Raw genomic sequence first — 23,249 nt, 5'->3', positions numbered from 1 at the left:
ATATATAGTGAAAATAGAAATTAGATACAGTGTAAGCGTAACGTAAATGAACATGTAACCGGCTGAATAACTGTACACTCCCCCATCCCCCACCTGTTGTTCCTGTTGTGTCACGTGAATCTCATGTTCTTGTTGTGTTCTTTTGACGCAGTAATTCAGGACACTGTGGAATGCAGGTAATCATCAATGCGTGTCAGGTCAATCTATAATTATCTGTATATATATTATTGCATGCCTTGCATGTTTGTGGCAATATAGCAGTTTTTTTTCTAAAGTTTTTGTGGTAAGCAAGCAACAGAAAACAAAATCCTAGTGAAAACTTGCCCATAGACCCTGTGTGTTATATAAAATAACGCTTCAAGGATTAAACGATTATTCTAGCCTTAATTGCAAGACAATCTCTGCTATACAATGTTACATCTACGGTTAATAACACATTAATACGTCTGTGTATAATAGCACCTGTGAACATAACTGATTTTCCTGGAAGACGAGAGGATTTTACGTTTTGGAGATTCAGTCATCCGCGCATTAAATGTAGTGCACGTATATGCGCGATATTATTGTAAACAGATGTGCAGGCTGATGGCACGCTCAAATAGCACATAGAAGGGGAGGCTGTCACGTTTCACCCACTCACTCACCGTCAACCGCTTTTTCCGTTAATCCGGGAAGGGGGGGTGGGGGGGTAGGATGGAGCCTATCCCACCCGGCATCGGGCAAAAAGGCAGGATACACCCTAGACAGGCCGCCAATCCATCGTAGACTGGCACGTTTCAGTTGTTTCTATTAATTCACACATACATTACGCCTAGAAGCGAGAAGGAAACGGATTAAAATGACTCACCTCACTGTATATTTTGTGCAGTATATATAAATTTGATATAATGCCATAACTGTTACTTCAGTGTTTAAGAGAGCGAGAAACTCTCTTTCTCTCTCTTTCCATCTCTCACCCTCTCTCTGAAGAAGGGTGAGAGATGGGTTACCTCGCTATATATATATATATATATATATATATATATATATATATATATATATATATATATATATATATATATATACACGATTTAATGACTTTAGATGTTTTTAAATCAAATATTAAAATGCTCGTTTTTTTTGGAATGGCACTTTTGTGTTTTTTTTTCTTTATTGCAGTAATTGATGGACAGCTAAGTCTGTCTGATAATTGGCTTAATAAAAAGTGATTGACAACGAAAGTGTAGTGTCTGATTGGCTGCAGTCGAAGATGATTGACACATGCTCCGCCATTTAGCCACGCCCACTGGGGGGCTCCGGTCTGCAGCATTACATAGATGGATAATGCTGCCACCACCTTTGATAACCAGGTATGGTCCGGTTATAGGCTGGAACAACCATACACACAATTTAATTAAGATTGAGAGTGACAGCAATCTAAAAACACCACGTAGACTGGACACTCATACAGTTCATATGCACGCTAGATTCAGGAATCACCACTACAAAGCTCATTTTAGAAAACACATGAATTACTAGTGTTTAACCACAAAGGGGCTTTTAACTAACCCTGGGCCTACTCGCTCAGTAGCTTCCCCCTACTCTCATTTACTCCTTTAAAATACATAAACACTAACAAAACAAGATAAAGTACAATATAAAAGACTTAACTCGCCCGCCGGCGTGACCCTCGCCCGGAGTCTGAGCTTGTGGCGTGGTCCAACTCCCCCGGGAATTATGCAAGTCGGACTCACGCTTTGCCAGCTTCTCTGGTGATCAATGGGGGTTCAGAATGGTGAGCCAAACACGCGGCGCAGTCCCTAACCCCCAGCCTATCTTGGGGGGTCCCCTCCTAGCGCCGGAACAACTAAGCCCCCTCACTCTCTAGCTTCATCTTCGGCTGCTCTACCAGCAGCGAACGACACCCTCCCGCACCAGAACCAAACTTTTGCAGCCGCTCTCGCGCGCACACCCCAAGCATTCAACCTCTCCGCGTCTCTCGCGCTCCCTCTTAATTATTTCCAGGTGCAGCCTCGCTCCCATCCAAAGCCCCATCTCCACATTCATTACAATATAAAACATAAAAAATAATAATAGCGGACTTTAAAAACCATATTAACTCTTTGATGCACAACAAATGCATACTATAATGCGCAACATGGGTCAAAAATTACCTGCATTCATTCCCCATGTTATTTCATGCTGGCTGAGATTTTCTTTATTTTCTTTTGAAATCAATTTATTTTATGAAAAGAAGTATTCTTTAAATGTCTTAGTTTCGGTCACTACTAATCATTATTTTTATTTTTACATTGAGACTCTATATACATTTGTTTAATTTACACACATGGGTCAAACATGACCTGCATCCATTTTTTATGCTAATTCATGTATGGCTGTGTGTTTTTTTTAGCATAAATCTTTATTTTTATTTTCCTTTCTTATTTTATGAAGCAGCTTGTGTATTTCTATATCAGGTTTAAATAGACAGGTCAGAAACATCCACATTTACCATTTCACACTTCAGCACAGCTCCAAAGTGTTGTTTTAACAGTGATCAACATTAATGCTGTCTGGTTTTCAGGGTGGTGAAGCTGTGGACTCAAATGCAGAACCCGGAGAAGGAGGGAGTTTTTAATATAACATTAGAAAGTTACAAGTAATCTCTTAGCTAACATTAACTAAAATAACTTTTAGTTATAACTAGCAAAATACATTGGTGGCTATTTAGCAAAGTAGATAGCTTATTTTTTAACACTAAAAAATAATATTTTGATAAAGGGTTATTTTTTTCCCTTAAAGCATTTTATTTTGTATTTGTATAATTGTTTGTTTGTGGTAGATTTTGTGTTCAATTATTATTATTATTATTATTATTATTATTTTTTTTTTATATATATACACAAACTGTTGTACACAAAACTGAATCTATAAAGGTTAACAGATGTTTGTTTTGTTTGAATGTTTAAAGCTGTTATACTATATACAACTTTACCATTTATTTTGTTTAAGAAAGTTATTCTTTAAATTAATAAAATATGTTTCAGTTATTGTCATCAAGAATATCATTACTGCAAAATTACTCTGTAGCTAAATAGCCTACCAGTGTACTTAGCTAAGTATAGCAAAGCTAACTACATCAGTTAGCTAACTCCTGTAAGTTTAGCTAACTAAAAAATGTCAACAGCTAATAGCTAGCTAATAGCTTTCTGACAAGTAATGTAGTTACTCTCAAGGTAACCTAAACCTAATGAAATATTTTGTGCAGTTATGTCACATATTTTATAGAGAAATGTTAGAATAATTGAAAACAATACTGAGTTGTGAGGCTGGAGCTGTGCTGAGCTGTGAAAGTAAGAAATAAAAAAATAAAATAAGGATGTACAGTGCTGGCCAAAAGTATTGTCACCCCTGCAGTTCTGTCAGATAATGCTCCATTTCTCCCACACTGTAAAAAGTGAAGCATGGAGCTGTTCATTCAAGCTAATAAATATGATTGAACACATAGTACAATTATTGACTTTATTGTGAAACTCAACCTTTTTGAATTTTGATGTGTCAATTTTGATTCAGACTAAATTAATTACAATTCTGAAGGAAATAAACCAAATGTTTTGGTTCCACTGAAATCATACTCGAAGAAAAGAGATAAGGATGTAATATTTTTAATTTGAATCAAACATGAATGGCGCATGCGCACTGTGGAGCACGGGAGAAGTTGTAGAGAAGTGCTTCAGAGCACTGAGGGAGAGAGGGAGAAAGTGCCTGAATGCGCTCGCGAGAGAGAGAATGAGAGAGGGAGAAAGTGCCTGAACGCGCTCGCGAGATAGCAACGCATGCTTGGTATTGTGGCGTCGGGACTGGAGGGGGGGCGGAAGGAATTATGGGAGCTCACCCTGTTGGGGGAAGTGGGTGTTTTTCTGCGTGTTTATGTTACTGTTTATCCCAGAGTTTCATGTCATGTTTTATTATCACTGTTCTAGTATTATTCATGTAGTTATCAGTTATGTGGTTGTTTTGTGTAAGTGCCTCACCCTTTGTGTGTTTTCTGTGTGTGGGAGTGGGGTTAGCTGCGTTGGAGCTGTAGTTAGTTTCACTTTCAAAAGTGGAATCCCATGTAGATCCAGCTCTTAATGTCCTCATCAGAGCAAAATAAAAAGAGCAAGAGAGCACTGAAACGAATCTCGCTGGTAATCCGTTCTCTTCCACGCCACAGTAGCTTCTGCAACTTCTGAATATGCTGCCATGTTTTTTTTTTTAAGTTCGGTTCAATTTAAATGTATTAGTTTGGTTCCGAAACTGAAATGTAAAGAATTTAACTTGGATCAAGGTGAATAATTAATATTGGGTCGAGTGAAGTAATATGGTTTATGTCAAAATAAAATAATCAGGTTGTAACAATTGACTTTATTTAGATTGAGTGAAGTCAAATAGTTTAGATGCAACAAATGGACATCAATTTTTTTAATTTGAGCAGGGCTACACTTTTTACAGTGCAGAAAATGATTGCAATTACAAATGCTTTGATATTAAAATGTTCATTTAATTTGTCTTCAATGGAAAACCACAAAAAGAATAGTCACAAAGCCAAATTGGATATAATTCCACACCAAACATAAAAAAGGGGTGGACAAAAGTATTGGCACCCTTTGAAAAATCATGTGATGCTTCTCTAATTTGTGTGAATAACAGCACCTGTTACTTACCTGTGGCACATAACAGGTGGTGGCAATAACTAAATCACACTTGCAGCCAGTTAAAATGGATTAAAGTTGACTCAACCTCTGTCCTGTGTCCTTGTGTGTACCACATTGAGCATGGAGAAAAGAAAGAAGACCAAAGAACTTTCTGAGGACAAAATTGTGAGGAAGCTTGGGCAATCTCAAGGCTACAAGTACATCTCCAAAGACCTGAATGTTCCTGTGTTTACTGTGCTCAGTGTCATCAAGAAGTTTAAAGCTCATGGCACTGTGGCTAACCTCCCTAGATGTGGACGGAAAAGAAAAATTAACAAGAGATTTCAACGAAAGATTGTGCGGATGGATAACATCCAAACAAGTTCAAGCTGCTCTGCAGTCCGAGGGTACAACAGTGTCAACCCGTACTATCCGTCGGCGTCTGATTGAAAAGGGACTCTATGGTAGGATACCCAGGAAAATCCCACTTCTGACCCAGAGACTTAAAAAACCCAGGCTGGAGTTTGCCAAAACTTACCTGAGAAAGCCAAAAACGTTTTGGAAGAATGTTGTCTGGTCAGATGAGACAAACGTAGAGCTTTTTGGGAAAAGGGATCAACATAGAATTTACAGGGGAAAAAAAACAAGGCCTTCAAAGAAAAGAACACGGTCCCTACAGTCAAACATGGCGGAGGTTCCCTGATGTTTTGGGGTTGCTTTGCTGCCTCTGGCACTGGACTGCTTGACCGTGTGCATGGCATTATGAAGTCTAAAGACAAATTTTGCAGCATAATGTAGGGCCCTTTTGTCCAGCCCATTTTTGGAGTTTTGTGTAAAATGATAATTGATTTGACTTTTTTTTCATTCTCTTTTGTGTTTTTTCATTGCAATTTTATCTCAATAAATTAAGATATTAATACCAAAGCATTTGTGATTGCAATCATTTTGTGGAAGAAATTGAGTATTATCTGACAGAATTGCAGGGGTGCCAATACTTTTGGCCAGCACTGTATGATGATCAAAAACAAGTCAGTTGAGGAATACCTTAAATACTGAACGATCGATGTATTTAGTGTAATTGCAAAGAGATATGATAGAAATTCTCAGCCGTCCATAAAGTTACAGAGTAAATAATGCGGGTCATTTTTGACCCATGTTGTGCATTTGATGTCTAGTGATAATTTTTTTTAACTCAACCGGGTTACTTTTGACGCATGTTGCGCATCAAAGTGTATATGATTTAGCTATTACCGCTTACACAGCTTTATTGCTGTGTGCACGGGGTGGGGTTGCTGACGAGCTTCATGTTGAAATCGAAAGTAAAAAGTTACCGACATTATGTTGCAAAAATTACAGATTGTAAAGCTGTGTTGTGTTCTGCTAAGATAGACAACAGCTCTTACTAACGCCTGGAAACTGTAACGACAGGACAGAGACAAAATCGTGTTCATGTCAAGGTAGGTTTCTTCACAATGGAAGCATTATTTTCCTTTCAACTTTTTTTCCTTTTGTGTCTAACGTAGTTTGGTTAAGTCTCCACAGAGCAAAAAGGATGTTGAATCAACGTTTTTGTCAACTAGAATGCAAGGTTGTTTAAGGTTTAAATCCTAAACGTTGTTTAACTTTGAAAACAAGACGTGGAATCAACTTTGTGATTAGTTATGAGCTACAACGCAGAAAACGCTGCTTAACTGCATCTAATGGGCAGCTTATTAACCATATTATACATAACTCATAAGCATTCATATCTAATCCCATATACAGTGTTATCAAAGCGTCGCGCAGAGAGGTGTTCAGCTGTCAAACCTTCACACGGCTTACAGCGTACAGTTACCGTGTTCCAGCGATGCACTTAAACTGCTGGCCGCGCACCGCATCGCACCGTCTTCGCTGCCCTGATAGTGTGTGTGTGTGTGTGTGTGTGTGTGAGTGAGTGAATGAGTGAAGGAGAGTGTGTATCTGAGAGAGAGTGTGAGTGAGAGTGTGTGTCTGAAAGGGAGAGTGAGTGAGAGAGTGTGTGTCTGAGAGAGAGTGTGAGTGAGAGTGTGAGTAAGAGAGTAAGTGAAAGTGTGTGTCTGAGAGAGTGAGAGTGTGTGTGTGAGTGAATAAGTGAGAGTGTGTCTGAGAGAGGGAGTGGGTGAAAGTGTGTGTCTGAGTGAGTGTGAGTGAGATTGTGTGTCTGAGAGAGAGTGTGAGTGAGGGAGTGAGAGTGTGTGTCTGAAAGAGAGAGTGTGAGTAGAAGAGTAAGTGAAAGTGTGTGTCTGAGAGAGTGAGAGTGTGTGTGTGAGTGAATGAGTGAGTGAGAGTGTCTGAGAGAGAGTGAGAGTGTGTCTGAGAGAGAGTGGGTGAAAGTGTGTGTCTGAGTGAGAGAGTGTGAGTGAGTGTGTGTCTGAGAGAGAATGTGTGTGTAAGAGAATGAGTGAAAGTGTGTCTGAGAGAGAGTGTGAGTGAGAGAGTAAGTGAGAGTGTGTTTCTGAGAGAGAGTGAGTGAGAGAGTAATTTAGAGTGTGTGTCTGAGAGAGAGAGAGTGTGAGTGAGAGAGTGAGTGAGAGTGTGTGTGTGTCGGAGAGAGAGAGTGTGAGTGAGAGAGTAAGTGAGAGTGTGTTTCTGAGAGAGCGTGTGAGTGAGAGTAAGTGAGAGTGTGTGTCTGAGAGAGAGAGTGTGAGTGAGTGTGTGTCAGAGAGAGTAAAATAATGTGTGTGAGACTGTGAGTGAATGTGAGTGAGTAAGTGCATGTGAGTGAGAATGTGTCTGAGAAAGAGTGTGAGTCAGAGAGTAAATGTGTGTCTGAGTGAGAGTGTGTGAGTCAGAGAGAGAGTAAGAGTGTGTGTCAGAGCGAAAGAGAATGTGTGTGAGAGAGGGAGTGAGTATAATAACAATAATAATAATAATAATAATAATAATAATAATAATAACAATGGCAACAAAAATACTAAATTACATTCATTTAAAGTATATTCATTTATTCTTTATATTGGCTTGAAAATAAATATTTCCTTACAGGGGATGGACAATGAAACTGAAACGCCTGGTTTTAGACCACAATAATTTATTGTGGTGACGGACAGTTCTGCTGGAAACAGGAGAGTTGAGGTGCATATTGAATTCCACCGTGATTTGTTCAGCTGTGGTTTAATGTTTTTTGGATGCAATCCGGGTTAGCACCCGAACATCCCTTTCAGACAGCTTCCTCTTACAGCATCCACAGTTAATCCTGTTGGATATGGTTGGTCCTTCTTGGTGGTATGCTGACATTACCCTGGATACCATAGCTCTTGATGCATCACAAAGACTTGCTGTCTTCTTGGTCACAGATGCTCCAGCAAGACGTGCACCAACAATTCGTCCTCTTTTGAATTCTGGTATGTCACCCATAATGTTGTGTGCATTGCAATATTTTGAGCAGAACTGTGCTCTTACCATGCTAATTGAACCTTCACACTCTGCTCTTACTGGTGCAATGTGCAATTAATGAAGACTGGCAACCAGGCTGGTTGAATTTAGCCATGAAACCTCCCACACTAAAATGACAGGTGTTTCAATTTTATTGTCCAACCCCTGTAGGGCAACATCAAGTTTTAATTCTCTCATAGTATAATCTCTGTTTTTTTAATGTCTTCTACAGATAGTAGTCTTTGACAAATACACCCCTGCGTTCCGAAGGCTGTTTTGAATCCTCAGACGGACAACTAAGGATTTTTTCTGCTACGGTAAATATCAAAGGGCCAGTCTATGCTTATCGTGGCCTTCCAATCACTTTACAGTTAATGAGCTCTCCAGTGCATTATTTTTTCTATTTTTTCTTAAGGATATGTCACACAGTTTATTTTGGTCATCTCAAGGCTTGGTTTAATCCTGATGTTTGTTGCATACAAACCAAAATAATTATCCATATACTGTGGTTTATGAAGGTTCACCATGAGTCGTAGATTCTCTCAAAACAACAAAAAAAAGTTTATTGACAGGAGGCTCCTGGACAGGGCCGCTGCTAAGGTTTTGGAGGCCCTAAGCATAACTGGTCAGGGAGGCCCCCCCCCCCCCCCCCCCAAAAAAAAAAAAAAAAAAAAAAAAAACCCACACACAAACACAAAAGGTTTACTCAAAATTTTACTATTTATTAAAATTACACATGTAACTGTGAATATTTACAACGTTATAAGTAAGGCCAATAACAGTGAAGAACAGCACAAGAGTACTATTTATAACGTATAAATAATAAATAACTTTCTTAACACCAGCATTAGAAATTACTTAAATAAAAATGCTGTCGATTCCAAACAAAATGAGCTATGAACAAATAATTATGCAAATAAATAAAGACAGCTTCATGATAATAAAATAAATACAATGAACAACAAGTTCCAAACAAGCATGAACAAAGAAGAAGGCTTTACAAAAGTGCACGGCGAGCTTTCCTGGCAGCAAAATCACTGATCAGGTCATCCAAAGACAGACTATGTGCTACTTCAGCATTGATGCTGATGACGGCAAGGCCACTTAAACGCTCCTGTCCCATTGTTGACCTCAGATATGTTTTGATGAGTTTCAGTTTTGAGAAACTACGCTCGGCAGAGGCAACTGTGACCGGAAGAGTCAAGGCGATTCTGAGAGCAATCCACAGATTTGGGTACACTTCTTGCAGGCTATTATCATGCAGATAGGTGAGCAACTCAAAGGCAGTTGTCTGTGGTGACAGCTGAGGGAGATTGATTATCTCCTGCATCATCTCCTGTCCATCAATATCAGCTTCACCTTTATCTGTGAGTTTTTTCTCCACATCCATACAGTGATTGTGCAGGTCCTGCTTTGAAATACCATGTACTTTCTGAAAATCAAGCAGCACTCCAAATGTGTCCCTCACTTGGCTCATGGTCTCGAACCGCTCCTGCAGCGATGTCAGAGCAGAGTCAACAACATGGTTGAAAAATTCCACCTCTAGTCTCTTTTGTGCATCACTGAAGGGCTCATCAGGTGCTTCATAACCAAACTGCCTTTTAGTGCTTCTCAACCTCTTCTGTTTGAGCTCAGGTTCGATGTTAAGAGCCTCACACAGCTCCTTTGCAGATTCTATGGCCTCAGAAAACCCAGACTGCCTGTACTTTGTAAGAGATTCCTTTGCAGTCTTGATTAGCCTGGCAGCAATGTCAAGCTGCATTGAGGATGACTGCAGCACCTTGTTCACCTGACTGGTGACGGAAAGAACTTCAGCCCAAACAACAGTGCAGATCAGAAATCTGAATGAGCCAACCTCTTCTGCCAAGCCTTGAGCCTCTGACCTTGCAACGGGTTCGGTAACTGCTTGTCTTGCTTCTAAGAGAGCTTCTCTCACTTCTTTCACTTGACTTCGGACAGCAACAACACTTTGAAGTCTGCTCTCCCATCTTACATCAGACCATGATTTCAGGGTCAACTTGACATGTTTGAGTAAGATGTCCCACCGCTGTGTGGCTGCTGAGAAAAAACAAAACAGCCTCTGAAGGTATCCAAAATAGCTAATTGCATCTGTAGATGACTTAGCTGCATCTGATATGACCAGATTCATTGTATGTGCGGCACAAGGGACAAAGGCTGCCCTTGGATTTAGCTGTAGTAGTCTGGCCTGCACTCCTTGCCTCTTTCCTTTCATGTTGGCACCGTTATCGTAGGCCTGTCCTCTGCAATCTTCAAAGGGAATACCAAGTGCCCTCAACTTTTCCAGAACAACATTTGACAGATTCAGGCCTGTCGTTTCAACCACGTTCATGTATCCAAGGAAGTACTCTCTGATGTGTGGCTCAGGCACCAATTCCACAATGCGCACAACAAGAGACATTTGTTCCTTATGACTGATGTCTGGGGTGCAATCAAGGATGATGGCATAATATTTTGCCTGTTTGATTTTTGCCACAATGGTTTGAATGGTCTGGGAGCAGATAATCTCAATGATTTCATTTTGCGTTTGTTGGCCCAGATAGTGCGTTCTGGATGCATCATCTTTAATTCTGGCCACATGTCCCTCTGTAACTGAATCAAACTGAGCCAGCAGCTCCACCTCCTTCAAAAAATTGCCATTGTCTTGTACGTACAGACTTTGCGAAGAGCCCCTAAATGGCAAATTTCTGGTGGCTAGAGACAAAGTAATTGAAAAAAGCCTTTTAAGAACATCGTGCCATCTTTTCCTCTCTGCCTCCATTAAGGACAGCTCCTGCTGGTCTATAGCAAGATTCTTCCTCAGTCTCCTATCTAGTTCCCTCCATTGCAGCATACACTTTGTATGGTCTGGGCTGCCTTCATGGCTCCGCAAGCAGATGTTAATGTTCGACCAGTCGCTATAGCCTGTTTTTGTTAACCTAGTGCTCTTTGTTCCAAAAAGCTTGCATGGGAAACAGAACACTGCATTGCTCTGTGCAGAGTAGACCATCCAGCTTCGCTTGATTTTTTCTTTATTTGGTAGTGATTTATATTGCAAGCCTGCATGAAATGCCCTTCCATCTGGGCCTCTTGGGAATTGGAATGTGTCAGGAACCATTAATGGTCCTCCCCTCACAAGCTCAACCCTGTCACTGTCAGAGATGTGTACAGGCCAAAGGGCAGGGTCTTTTGAAGATGGCACATTTACTTCACCATCATCATTTGGAGATGGCACATTTACTTCACCATCATCATTTAAAGGCGGAAGGCGTTCACATGTGGATGTAGTAGGCCTACTACATTCTGAGGTCGTGTATGTGTGTGTACCTGAACTAGAATCTTCTGCTTCTTGCGCTTGCTCATCCTGAATTGCAGGTACTCCTTGCACATATTTAAGAATTGATCCTGTGAAAATATTTTGAATTGGAAAATTATAATTTTATCATACTAAACAAGTGCATAAAATACACATCAGTGTAGGTTTTCTGTTGAACTGTAAGACGCAATATCATTTTATCTATTTACTATATTTATATTTTATATTTTATATATATATTATTTTTATATTATATTTTATATTTTATTATATTTATTTTATCTAGTATCCAGTGTATTCCATAATGATATGACTGCATGAAAAATTACAAGAAACAATTACATTATTATCTAATAATGTACGCATATTAAAACAGTCATCTATGTCAAGCAAAACAGTGGTGGTGGCATTCTGAAACCACTCACAACCACCACCAATTCTAATGTTTACCAGCAGGTGTCAACCTTTCCTTGCCCTAATTGGGAATGGGAAACTCTACAGTATCCCCACTAAATGAACTGCTTTTTTCCTGGCAGTCTGCTAACTGTACGAAATGATGCATGTCTATTTTAAGCAGTGGACACGTCATTTACACAAGCCAGCCTTAAAGGTGTCCTGTAGTAACCCCAGGCGGATCAAAGAGCGTGTTCACAGACCGAACCGTCTAACGCACTCTTATTCAGGAACCGTACATCCGACAGTAAAACGCTTTGCAGCTCCGTAATCCTGAGTGTCAGCTGACTGTCACTGATATATTGAGCCTATAATTATTCATAAACACAGCCAGATATTAATTATGATATTTTTCTGGCCCTCCGGCGGGCCGGGGCGTGTTAAGAGGTTAAGTTAAACAGGTGTTACACCGAGAACTGTTACCTGACGGCATTAGTCAATAGGTAGGCTACTCTGTTTATTAATCAGTCACTAAAAATCTTCAAACTACACTACTACTATTTGCAAACGTGCCACGTGCCTTGCAATACCCAGATTAGTTTCTAGTTAAGCGTTTAAAGCTACCAAATCAGCAAAGCCAACGTAAGCTCAGGCAACACCACTGAACATGAAGTAATCAAAACTATTTAAACCTTTAACATCGAAGTTACTTACCAGAAAGGGATGCATGGGCCTCATCTTTCTGCTTCTTTTTCTTCTTCTTTTCAGCTCCAGACTCAAACCGTCGCTTCATAGTTGAATTACCATTTAGCAACTTCGGGCGTTGCTACTTTAGTCAGGACTAAGGTTGCCAGATAAGTTACGATTTTTCATCCTATTTGTTTATTTTATTTTAAGTTTTTAACTTACACAAATATTGCACTGGACGAGTTTTTGTATAGAATGGCCACATACACTTTAAAAATGGTTAAACATGCGCAATATTTAGCGCCTCCATGCATTTTTTGATTATTTATTTGACTGGAAAATGTCACATCTGGCAACAACCAACAGAGCAAACCGAGCCGTGCCATTTCAGGCAATAGGGGTGGGGGCATTATATTATGCACAAAAATAATAACGTGCCACTTTTAACTAGTGGAGTAGGTGCCCCATGCAATGTTTAAAGACAAAAAAGATGAGCGTATCATAAATAATTCACATTGTGTTTTAAATTTAATAATGTCATAATTTCAACACATTTCATTCTCAGTCAATTTGGCTCCCTGCAACTGCAAAATGGTTGAGGCCTAACGCTGGCTGCGTTGTCTGCGTATGCAGAGCGGCGGCCCTGCTCCTGGAGAGCCTACCCTGAAGCCTTACGATTCGCAAACCGGTCAGCTGCCAGGGATAGACTCTTACATCTTACAATCTCTTACATTTTACATATATATGTAGACATGTAAGGTTACCACAAGCTTAAAAGAATCAATTATAATGAATCGATTATAGTAAAAAGATTGTCTGATTATATTCCAATATTGTCTTATACATACATGTTTTACCAGTTTTGCTGAGAAAATATTTTCCATATTCTGTGTTTTCAGCTTATTGTGTAAACACATTCTTATTTCATGCTTTATAAATAATCCAAGTTTCTTTACTAATCTTAAGTGATGTGTTCAAACAGGTCTGCTATGGCTCTCCAGGCTGAAAACGGAAATGAACTCCGGATCGTATTGTTTGGAAAAACTGGAGTAGGAAAAAGCTCAGCTGGGAACACCATCTTAGGATCAAACCAGTTTCACACAGAACTCGGTTCTTCATCAGTTACCAGATGCTGTCAGAAACAGAGTTCTACTGTCGGGGGGAGAACAGTGAGAGTTGTAGACACTCCAGATTTTTTCTTTAACACTTATGAAGAAGATCTGAGATCAGAGATAGAGAAAAGTGTGATGCTGTCCTCTCCAGGAGTCCATGCCTTCCTCTTCATACTGAAACCCACCACCTTTACCAAGCAAGAAGCAGATATGGTGCTGCTGTTTGAGCAGAGTTATGGAGAGGAAGCGTTTAACCACACTGTAATCCTCTTCACACACGGAGATCAGCTGAATAACTCACAGATACAAACACTGATCTCACAGAACCAGATGTTAGAGAATCTGGTAAATCTCTGTGGAGAAAGATTTCATCTACTCAATAATAAAGATCCAGATAACAGACAGCAGGTGACTGAGCTTCTGCAGAAGATAGATCACATGGTGTCTGAGAATGAGAGCAGATGCTACACACTGGAGACGCTGCAAGAGGCTGAGAGGAAAGCAGAACAGCAGAGAGAAAGAATTGTAGAAGAGCAACGGCAAGAGAAAGAGAGAGAAGAGAGAGAACACCAGATGAATTTAGAGAGAGTGAGGAGAGAGACAGAGGAACGTGTGCGCAGAGAAATGCAGGAGGAACTGGACAAGATAAGGACAAGAGGAGAGATGGATGAGGAATTGAATTTGGAAATACTGAGAGAGAGAGGAACAAATTTTAATAATTATAGCACACTCAGGGAATTACAACACCCAGAAAATAAGGTCAAATGTTGGTCTAGATTTCAGATGACATATGTTTGTGTGATTTTTATGTGTTTCCCTCTAGCTTGGGGTTTTATGAGTATTTGTGTCTCCTCAGACACATTTACTGTTTTCATTGGATGTGCTTGGGTGGGCATAGCAGCAGTAGTTGGGATTTTTTCTGGGAAGATCTGGGTCCTGACAATAAAGAGCCCTTTAGGAACATGTTCATCACCTGAGCAGTGTTCCACGAGCCTAAAACTGTGCCTAAAGAAATCTGGTGGTGTTCTCTGTGGTGTTTTTCTTGGGGTTGTTATAGGCTATGTTTGTGTGGTGTTTTATATTGTGGATATCACAATTACAGTTTTAACAGGACTGGCTGGAGGTTTGGGGGCTTTCATTGCAACTCACCGAGTTCACTGTCCAAAACAATTAGGCCCTATGTGAAAAAAGAAAATACTTAAATAGAACCTGCTTGAGAACATGAGGAAGGCTAAAAGATTAATGAAAAATTAACACATTACACCCCAATCTGAAGAAATTCAATAACATATGAGAACATTTAATTGACATATATCATTTTTAAGGCTTTGGGACTCCAGTAAACCACAGTGAGAGCTATTTTTCACAATTAGAAAAAGCTGGTGAACCTTCACAGAAATGGCCGGCTGACTGAAATTATTTCATTTTGATGAGCCCCAGGACTTTGGGAAAAATTTTATGGACTGACAAGACATATGTCGATCCTTTTGAAAGGTGTGTGTCTGGCTTCATTCTTTGGGCACATAATGTTGTGGACATTGACCTTACCGAGTGCAGCAAAACCAGATAAAAGCCCTGCCCCCACAGGCTTGTACAGTAGACTCTAAACATGATGAGTGATCACCACTTCAGGTGCTCTTTTCTTATCCTGATGCTCCATCACTCTGGAACAGGGTAAATCTAAACTCATTAGACTACATGACCTTCTTCCATTGCTCAAAGAGTCCAATCTTTATGCTCATATACCATGCAAAAGTTTTGTCCATTCCTGACCAAAATTACTGTTATTACTTAGGTTAGGTTAAAGATCTCTTTTGAATTTTTTTTTAATTGTCATATTTTGACACTCTGTTCATTCACTTTTTTTCTTGCAGAAGTATTCCAGTCCTGGGAGAACTGTCTTGAAAAACAATGTCTTGCATGCAATGCTCTTTTAAGCAGTTTAGGTGTTATTTTTTGCGAAATGCTGTATATATATATATATATATATATATATATATATATATATATATATATATATATATATATATATATATATATGTAAATTTAAATTTGCATCACCTGAGCTTTACTGCTCACATTTTTTGAAATGGTTCCCATACTTTGTACTTTCCTTTTTTCACTTTATAATTGTACAAAACCAAAACAATACACTGATATTGCTTCATGTATTGTTTTTTTCCCCATTTCTTTTTAAAGGCGTAGGGATGGTGTAAAACTGCGTAACTGAGACGACTATAATTAATTAGTTTACATACTGTTTTGAAGATAGCTGCATAGATAGTAACTTTGTTTTATGCCAACATTTAAATGCTGTTTAATTGTAAGTGTGGAAGAAAATAAAAAACTTGACCTTTATATGTGTTCTAAGACTATTTGTGATTAAAAAAAAAATCATACATTGTTTTTTTGTTATTGGTATGAAAAATGAATTGGTGTTCAGTGTTTTATTATATACAACCCCAATTCCAATGAAGTTGGGAATACGATGATGTGCAAATCCTTTTTTTAACCTATATTTAATTGAATACACTACAAAGACAAGTTATTTAATGTCCCAACAAATAGGCTTTGTTTAATGCAACAAATATATATATATGAATTTAATGCCTGCAACATGTTCTAAAGAAGTTGCGACAGTTTACCACTGTGTTACATCATCTTTCCTTTTAACATTCAAGAAGCAATTGGGAACTGAGGAAACTAATTGTTGAAGCTTTGCAGGTGGAATTCTTTTCTTTGTTTTTGTATTCTGTGCTTCATATAGTGCGTTTCAATGGGACTACTACCCTCACTCTTTTACTACAAAGCTATGCTGTTTTAACACGTGCAGAATGTGGCTTGGCATTGTCTTGCTGAAATAAGCAGGACGTCCCGGAAAAAGACGTTGCTTGGATGGCAGCAGATGTTGCTCCAAAACTTGTTTGTACCTTTCAGCATTAATGGTGCTTCCAGATGTGCAATTTACCCACACCATACCCAGTAACACACCACCATACCATCAGAGATGCTTTTTTTTTTAACTGCGCTGAAAACAAACCGGACAGTCCTTTTCCTCTTTGGTCTGGAGGTCACGATGTCCGTGAAAAACAATTAGAAATGTGACCACAGGACACTTTTCCACTTTGAGTCAGTCCATGTCAGGTAAGCTCAGGCTCAGAGAAGCTTGCGGTGTTTCTGGGTGTTGTTGATATCTGGCTTTCACTTTGCATGGCAAAGTTTTAACTAGCACTTTTAGATAGTGATGAACTGTGTTCACTGACAATGTTTTTTTTTAAGTGTTCCTGAGCTCACATGGTAATATCTGTTAAATGGGATCTTAATGCAGTGCTGCCTTAGAGATTGAAGGTCACACACGTTCAATAACTGTTTTCTGCCTTGCCACTTACTTGCAGAGATTTCTCCTGATTCTCTGAATCTGTTGATAATAGTATAGGATGTAGATGATAAAATCCCTAAATTCCTTGCATTTCAACATTAAAAAACATTGTTCTTAAACTGTTTGACTATTTGCTCACGCAGTTGTTCAAAAAATGGTGAACCTCACCCCATCCTTTCTTGTGAACAACTGAGCCTTTCAGGGATGCTCCCTTTATACCCAATCATAACACTCACCTGCATCAAATTCAAAATGACTGAAAATTTGTCCCAACTTCATTAGTTGTAATACAAATCTACCAGACAGAGAGAAGTGGTGTGTCTTCCAAATGGTTTTAACAGTTTTATTTACATAGCACCTTACCAGATCCCGAGGTTCAATTCAAAGTCAGTATTGATAAGAGCACATAATATGTTGAAGAAGAAAATACTGCCAAAAGTTACATGGGTATTAGAATTGCAAAAGAAAGCAAAAAAAAAAAAAAAACAACAACTGAAAATATGGAAAAAATGCACCATGTCACCTAAACACTACAATTTACCGTGAATATTTGATAATAATTCAGATGTATACTTGAATTCTGGCACTTATTAAATTGTAACATTTATAATGTACATAATTTGTTTTGTGTTCTTGGCAACCCAGATGACTAAAAACAAAAGTATTTAAAATATACAAACTGCAGCCAATATAAAAGTGCATTCTCGTAATGCAGAACAATTAGCAAAGTTGGATTTCTGATTCATATTCTAATATTACCACAACTTTGTTTTGTTCTATAATTTACAAATAGTACTGTTATTTTAGCAAGAATGTTTTAGCAATAAGAAAGACACAATAATGAAGACGTGTTACAACAGCTAACATACACAAATAAGGCTATCTTTAAATTTACCTGTCTTCTTTATATATGAAAATCGATTAATGTTTAATATTCTAGATATATCAGAATGAACATGTAAAGGGCTACTCAACTGTACATTTTAACCTGCTAAAAACATGCATAAGAATCACCTCATTGGTGATTTGCATTTGTTCTGCCTCCTGTCTGACATTCTGAAGTTTAAGCTCATAATAGCGCACATATTCAATCAGACTGGTCTCTTTGATTTCATCCAGACGCTCTAACTCTCTGATTTTCTGTTCTTTTTCAGTATTAGATTCTCTCAGAGCATCAATGTCATCCTGCAGTTTTCTCTTTTCCTCCTGGAATTTAGACTCCAGCTCTCTCTCTATCTCCTTCAGCTTCTGCTCATATTGCTTCCTCAGCTCTTCCTCCTGGATTCTTAGGGTATGCTCCACATCTTGGTACATCTTACTTGTGTAAAATTGACCTTCATTAGTAGAAACCATGCAGTCAACTTTATCCAGGAATTCCAGAACTTGCATACGGTCCTGCATATCTTTATTATTAAAAACGTGATAACGCTCCCCACATCGACGTATGAGATCTTTCAGTTCCTTGTTTGCTTCACTGAGGTATTCCTCAAGTGTGCCAGTCAGTTCATCTCCGTGAGTAAAGAGGATGATGGTGTATCTGTCTGCTTCCTCTCCGAAAATGGCTCTGATCTTCTCGACGGACAGATGCTCCTCTCTGGTGAAGGGTCCGAGCTGTATGGTGAGGATTATAGCGTGGGGTCCTGGAACCGTCATGTTAATGCATTTACTAATTCTCTGTTTCATGTCTTCTTCTGAGAGATCTGTGTCAAACAGACCTGGAGTATCCACCAGTGTAATCTCCCTCCCAGCCACCTTTCTAATCTCTTTCCAGCACTCCTTGGTGATGGATGATGCACTTTTTGCAGCTTTGAAGACTCGTTCACCCAGGATGGTGTTTGCTGAGGAACTTTTCCCAGCTCCAGTCTTCCCCACCAGCACTATCCTCAAGGCCACTGGAGAAACAAGAGTCAAACAATGCATTACAGTTAATAATATTTAGGATAAATGTTTTATTGATACTGATTAAACAGTTTCTCCAGGGCTAGCTTCAAACTGTTCCTTTCTGAGTGACTGCTAGCACATGTTTCATCCTAGACATATGAATCATATAAATCATTGGTTAATGAAATAAAATCACAGAAATAACATGAATCTGACAAAAGTAATAATAAATAAAAATTATATGAAAATGAACAAATAAACATCAAACAATGATTTGTGGTTCAACATAATTATTTAAAAAAGTATACTTATTAAATAATGTGACCAGGGACTATATATGAGGCTACAGGTAGTCACTGTGCTATTTGGTGACGTTGTGTGTACCACACTCAACATGGACCAAAGGAAGAGAAGGAAAGAGTTTTCTCATGAGACTATAGACATGCATGTTAAAAGTAAAGGTTATAAAAAAATTACTTTTGCCAAGGCACATCAGCTCTATGTTTACAGATGGAAAATTAAAGCATACAAAGAAAAGAACACTCCCTGCTGAGAGGTACAGAAATCTCACTGACAGTTACAGCAATCATTAAATTGCAGTGATTGCCTTAGAAGGTTGTGCAACAAAATATTAGGTTATGGGTATCATCATTTCTGTGCAGGCCTGTTTAATGAGTTTACTTTTTTATATAGTTCTGTTGAAGCAAGTTTGAAAAGCAATGTCTGACTTTCATTTGTTCATTTTTTTTAAGAATTTTTATTTATTATTATTTTGTCAGATTCAAGTTATTTCTGTGACCACGTTTAACAGTCCAGTGGTCATGCACAGGCAGGGCAAGGTCGGTAAATACAAAACAGAGTCGACAATGAAAGAGTAAACACAGACAAAGAGAAATGCGTTGTACGTGGATAATCCATCAATACACATCAAGGAGTGAGGTGTGCCTGAGGCTTAAGTAGGCCTCAAATCTTGTGCAGTATATAGGCTTGTTCGACTTAACCCGGCGCTGCGCAGTCCGATCGCCGCCTGGCTCGGTATGGTGCATGCTGGTTAGTTTTTTTGTCCGACTTGCGTCTGCGCCTTCATCACGTGACGATGACTTCCGGCGTTATAGTCCCGCGAGTGAAATCTGCCTGCAGCCGTCTGACCCAGGCGCTGCAGTTGCTTCCCACCAACTGCGGGAGCCTAGAGCCGCCCTGATGATGACAGAGCTTAATCCCCATTGGTTAGAAGATCCACCGACACCTATCACGTGTGAATCTTTTTATTTTAAAATATATATCTCCTCTAAAACCCCTTAAAAAACACAGTATTTACTAGGCCTGTAACGGTATAATGTATTCGTACCGAACCGTACCGAACAGACCTTCGGTACGGTACAGTGCTGTACCGAACGAATACAGTCAGTTTATATGTTCTACACAGCGCCTGTTCTACCCTAGGTCTGTGCCTGTCGCGACATGTGGCTATTTAATATTAATTAGATGCCAGTACGTGATTGGAGTAGTAAAGGGGAGGTTCTTTGATATGTTTAAAGCAACTCTTTCGTGATTCGTGCTCTTGTGACCATGTGGGGGCGACGTCGCACGGCGAACCAATCAGTCGAGCCTTTCCTAACCACTCTTCAAAACACATTTGCGAGGTGCACGCGTCTGCTGTATCAGAGAATGGTGGAGACTATTTTGACATTATGGCAGAAGCTAGCGACCAAACGGAGATAGAAAATCCTCCCGTCTTTAAAATCTCCCGTTTGGGAGCACTGCGGTTTCCCAGTGAAAACCTGCGACGGAAAAAGACAAGTGGATAAAACGAAAGCGGTATGTCGTTATTGTTTTGCTGAGATCGGCTATGTTTCGGGCAACACTTCAAACATGCTAAGTCATCTGAGACAGAGCCACCCAAGTGCTAAAATTACCGCGACAAAAAAGAAGATCCCTGTGGTGCAAACGCCACTGATATCTGCGTTCAGGCATCATTACAATCACAATTCAGATCGGGCTAAAGCCATTACAGCATCCATTGGGGCTTTTATAGCATCGAGGGTATATAGAGGGTATTTTCAAGCGCTGGGGACGTTATCACTGCCAGCAGATCTGCCCTCACTGCTGACAATGTGGACAAACTGATTTTCTTGGCAAAACATATGAAGATTGAGTAAAAATGAATACCGTAACACTAGAATTCTGGAACTGAGTGCTGCACTTTACATGTGGAAAGTTTTGTTTACTGTTTAAAGGGAATTCAATTTATTATTTTTAATTTAATTTTTTTATTTTTTAACATTGGTTAATCATTTGAGAATATTTCATTTAAGTCAAGTCAAGTAGTTGTCAATACTGCATATGTACAGGACATACAGAGAATTGAAATTACGTTACTCTCCTTCCCAAATTTTACAGCAAGTACAGATAATAGATATAATAAAAGAGAATGGGAGACACTATGAGTACAATACAGCAGGGACACAATATAGACATACATGAGACAAAAACAAGGTGCAGTAGTGTGGGGAGAAATAGATATATAAATATAAGTAAAAAAAAGAAAAAGATATATAATATAAAAGAGTGGGAGACACTATATGTACAAAACAACAAGACACAATAAACATACGTAAGACAATAGTGCAATATTGATGGTGATTGAGATGGAATGACAGTATAAATAGTATAAATCAGTAGTGCAAATATGGTATATAGCTTAAGGCTGGTAACTTAATGGTACCAAGCAGCACTTTATATTTACTTACTGTTTCAGTTTGTATATTGGCAATTTTTTGGTTAAATAAACAACACGCTGTGGAAGAAAATGGTTCTGCATTTTGTTCCTATACTGTACCGAAAATGTACCGAACCGTGACCCCAAAACCGAGGTACGTACCGAACCTTGATTTTTGCATACCGTTACACCCCTAGTATTTACACTGTCATAGCAAGACAGTTCATTTTCATGCAGTATTCAAAAATATTTATTTGTTCATAATCTGCATTTTATATCATAATAAAGCTCAACTGCTATCATTTTTACTGTTTTATAAAGCGCCCTGAACTGCTCTTATTAATTATCTTTAAACCTACATAACTATTATACTGAGATCTACTTTTCTTTTCTTCTATTGTTTTTGTGTTGTGAAATGCGCTAAACAATTAAAGCTGTGTAAATGAGCATGATGTATTTATTTCCAAGAACAAAGGACAGAAAAGCTGGTCTGCAAATAAAAATGTAATCCCATTATTAATTTAGTACTACACAATACATCTGTAACATGACAGTATGTTTTGTGAATATTTATAACAAGTTTTTATCTCAATTTAATAACACTCATGTTATCTCTGTTTCACTTTTCCGATTTTATTCACACCAGAAGTAACAAACAGCGCATTCATCGCGAGATCCTGTGTTGTTCACGTGGGCTGCAGGTGGAGACTGTCCGACCTGACTTCTCCGCTCCTCCACCCCGCCCACCTGCACGCGGCTGCTCTCGCTGACCAGCAAGGCGAGGCGCAGCCGCATCTCGAACAAGCCTAATGTTTGAGTAGTGCCATGTGAAGTGTCATGTGATCAGAACTGGGAGTGATGTGATTGTGTGATGCATTATGGGTATTGTAGTTTGGCGATAGCAGGCAGAGCTGTGTTAAGAGGAGACAGGGGCACTTTCAGTACCAGGTGTGACAGGTACCAACAATTTTGTTCATGTGTGCAAGGACAGATTAATGATAGTCTGGGCCCCCCACGGCCACCCACCCCACCAAATCAAAATTGTGCTACTAGAGTGACCACTGGTCTCTTTACTGTTGTTTATTAAAGGGGAAACATGAAACTAGTCAACTGGCTTGTTGTTTTCACATAAGTGAAATGACACCGATGGCCAAATTCACTCGATTTAATCGGTGTCAAAGATAGCATTCATCAGACAAATTACTTGTCCTAAATTTAAATAATTGCAAAATTGCTAAATTAAATTGTGTCTCTGCATTAGAAATTAAACATAAAAACTTTAAAACAATACAAAATCAAAAACATTAAGTAAGGACCTAAATCACATATTTGCAACAAAACATCTGTTATGAAATATGGTAGCTTGCCTGGCAATTTGTAGGACCCTAGAAAGTCAAGGAGCCCTCGTGATCAAGGGCCCTCTAATGGTGTGTCCACAAACAGAGACCACAGCAAACAGAACTCAGTTACAGTTTAGACCACCACGCCCCACAATTGAAGTCTGTGCCATTATACCTTGAAAAGAATTTACATTTACTAAAACCTTTAGAACTCAGATCATTTATTTAGCTTTCCTTAGTTAGAAGTTAGAGATTGTGATATTAATTATTTGAAAATTACATGAGACTTATTTTATTATTTAATTCTGAGGCTGGGCATCAAACTAATATTTTGAGGCCGTTTTTAAGGGTGCCCCCCTTTTCTATATTGATGGCCA

The 23,249-nt window shown here is 38.9% G+C and overlaps 3 protein-coding genes across 3 annotated transcripts; 1 reads left to right on the top strand and 2 right to left on the bottom strand.

Annotated features, from left to right (window-relative positions):
• Positions 1-8,825: 8,825 nt before the first annotated feature.
• On the bottom strand, positions 8,826-13,085 carry LOC111195033 (zinc finger MYM-type protein 1-like). The gene has a single exon (XM_022681061.2). It carries the CDS (start codon positions 11,161-11,163, stop codon positions 9,046-9,048), a length of 2,118 nt encoding a protein of 705 aa, XP_022536782.1. The 5' UTR covers positions 11,164-13,085; the 3' UTR covers positions 8,826-9,045.
• A 345-nt stretch (positions 13,086-13,430) lies between these two features.
• On the top strand, positions 13,431-15,458 carry LOC125799297 (GTPase IMAP family member 2-like). The gene is made up of 2 exons (XM_049475681.1): positions 13,431-14,092; positions 15,428-15,458. Exons 1-2 carry the CDS (start codon positions 13,431-13,433, stop codon positions 15,456-15,458), a joined length of 693 nt encoding a protein of 230 aa, XP_049331638.1.
• Positions 15,459-17,898: 2,440 nt separating this feature from the next.
• LOC125799296 (GTPase IMAP family member 7-like) lies at positions 17,899-18,852 on the bottom strand. The gene has a single exon (XM_049475680.1). The coding sequence runs from the start codon at positions 18,850-18,852 to the stop codon at positions 17,899-17,901; it is 954 nt and encodes a 317-aa protein (XP_049331637.1).
• Between the last annotated feature and the right edge of the window lie 4,397 nt (positions 18,853-23,249).

The sequence above is a fragment of the Astyanax mexicanus genome, chromosome 3, assembly GCF_023375975.1.
Source record: "Astyanax mexicanus isolate ESR-SI-001 chromosome 3, AstMex3_surface, whole genome shotgun sequence".
NCBI classification, from domain to species: domain Eukaryota; kingdom Metazoa; phylum Chordata; class Actinopteri; order Characiformes; family Acestrorhamphidae; genus Astyanax; species Astyanax mexicanus.
The sequence above is the reverse complement of the archived record's forward strand: the minus strand, read 5'-3'. Positions and strand labels throughout refer to the sequence as shown.

Bases quoted from the DNA above. Each gene is read 5' to 3' on its own strand.
- LOC111195033 (XM_022681061.2), bottom strand. From the start codon at position 11,163: ATGGTTCCTGACACATTCCAATTCCCAAGAGGCCCAGATGGAAGGGCA.
- LOC125799297 (XM_049475681.1), top strand. From the start codon at position 13,431: ATGGCTCTCCAGGCTGAAAACGGAAATGAACTCCGGATCGTATTGTTT. The intron at 14,093-15,427 runs GCAAGAGAAAGA...TTTTTCTTGCAG, and splicing joins AGAATTGTAGAAGAGCAACG to AAGTATTCCAGTCCTGGGAG.
- LOC125799296 (XM_049475680.1), bottom strand. From the start codon at position 18,852: ATGCATTGTTTGACTCTTGTTTCTCCAGTGGCCTTGAGGATAGTGCTG.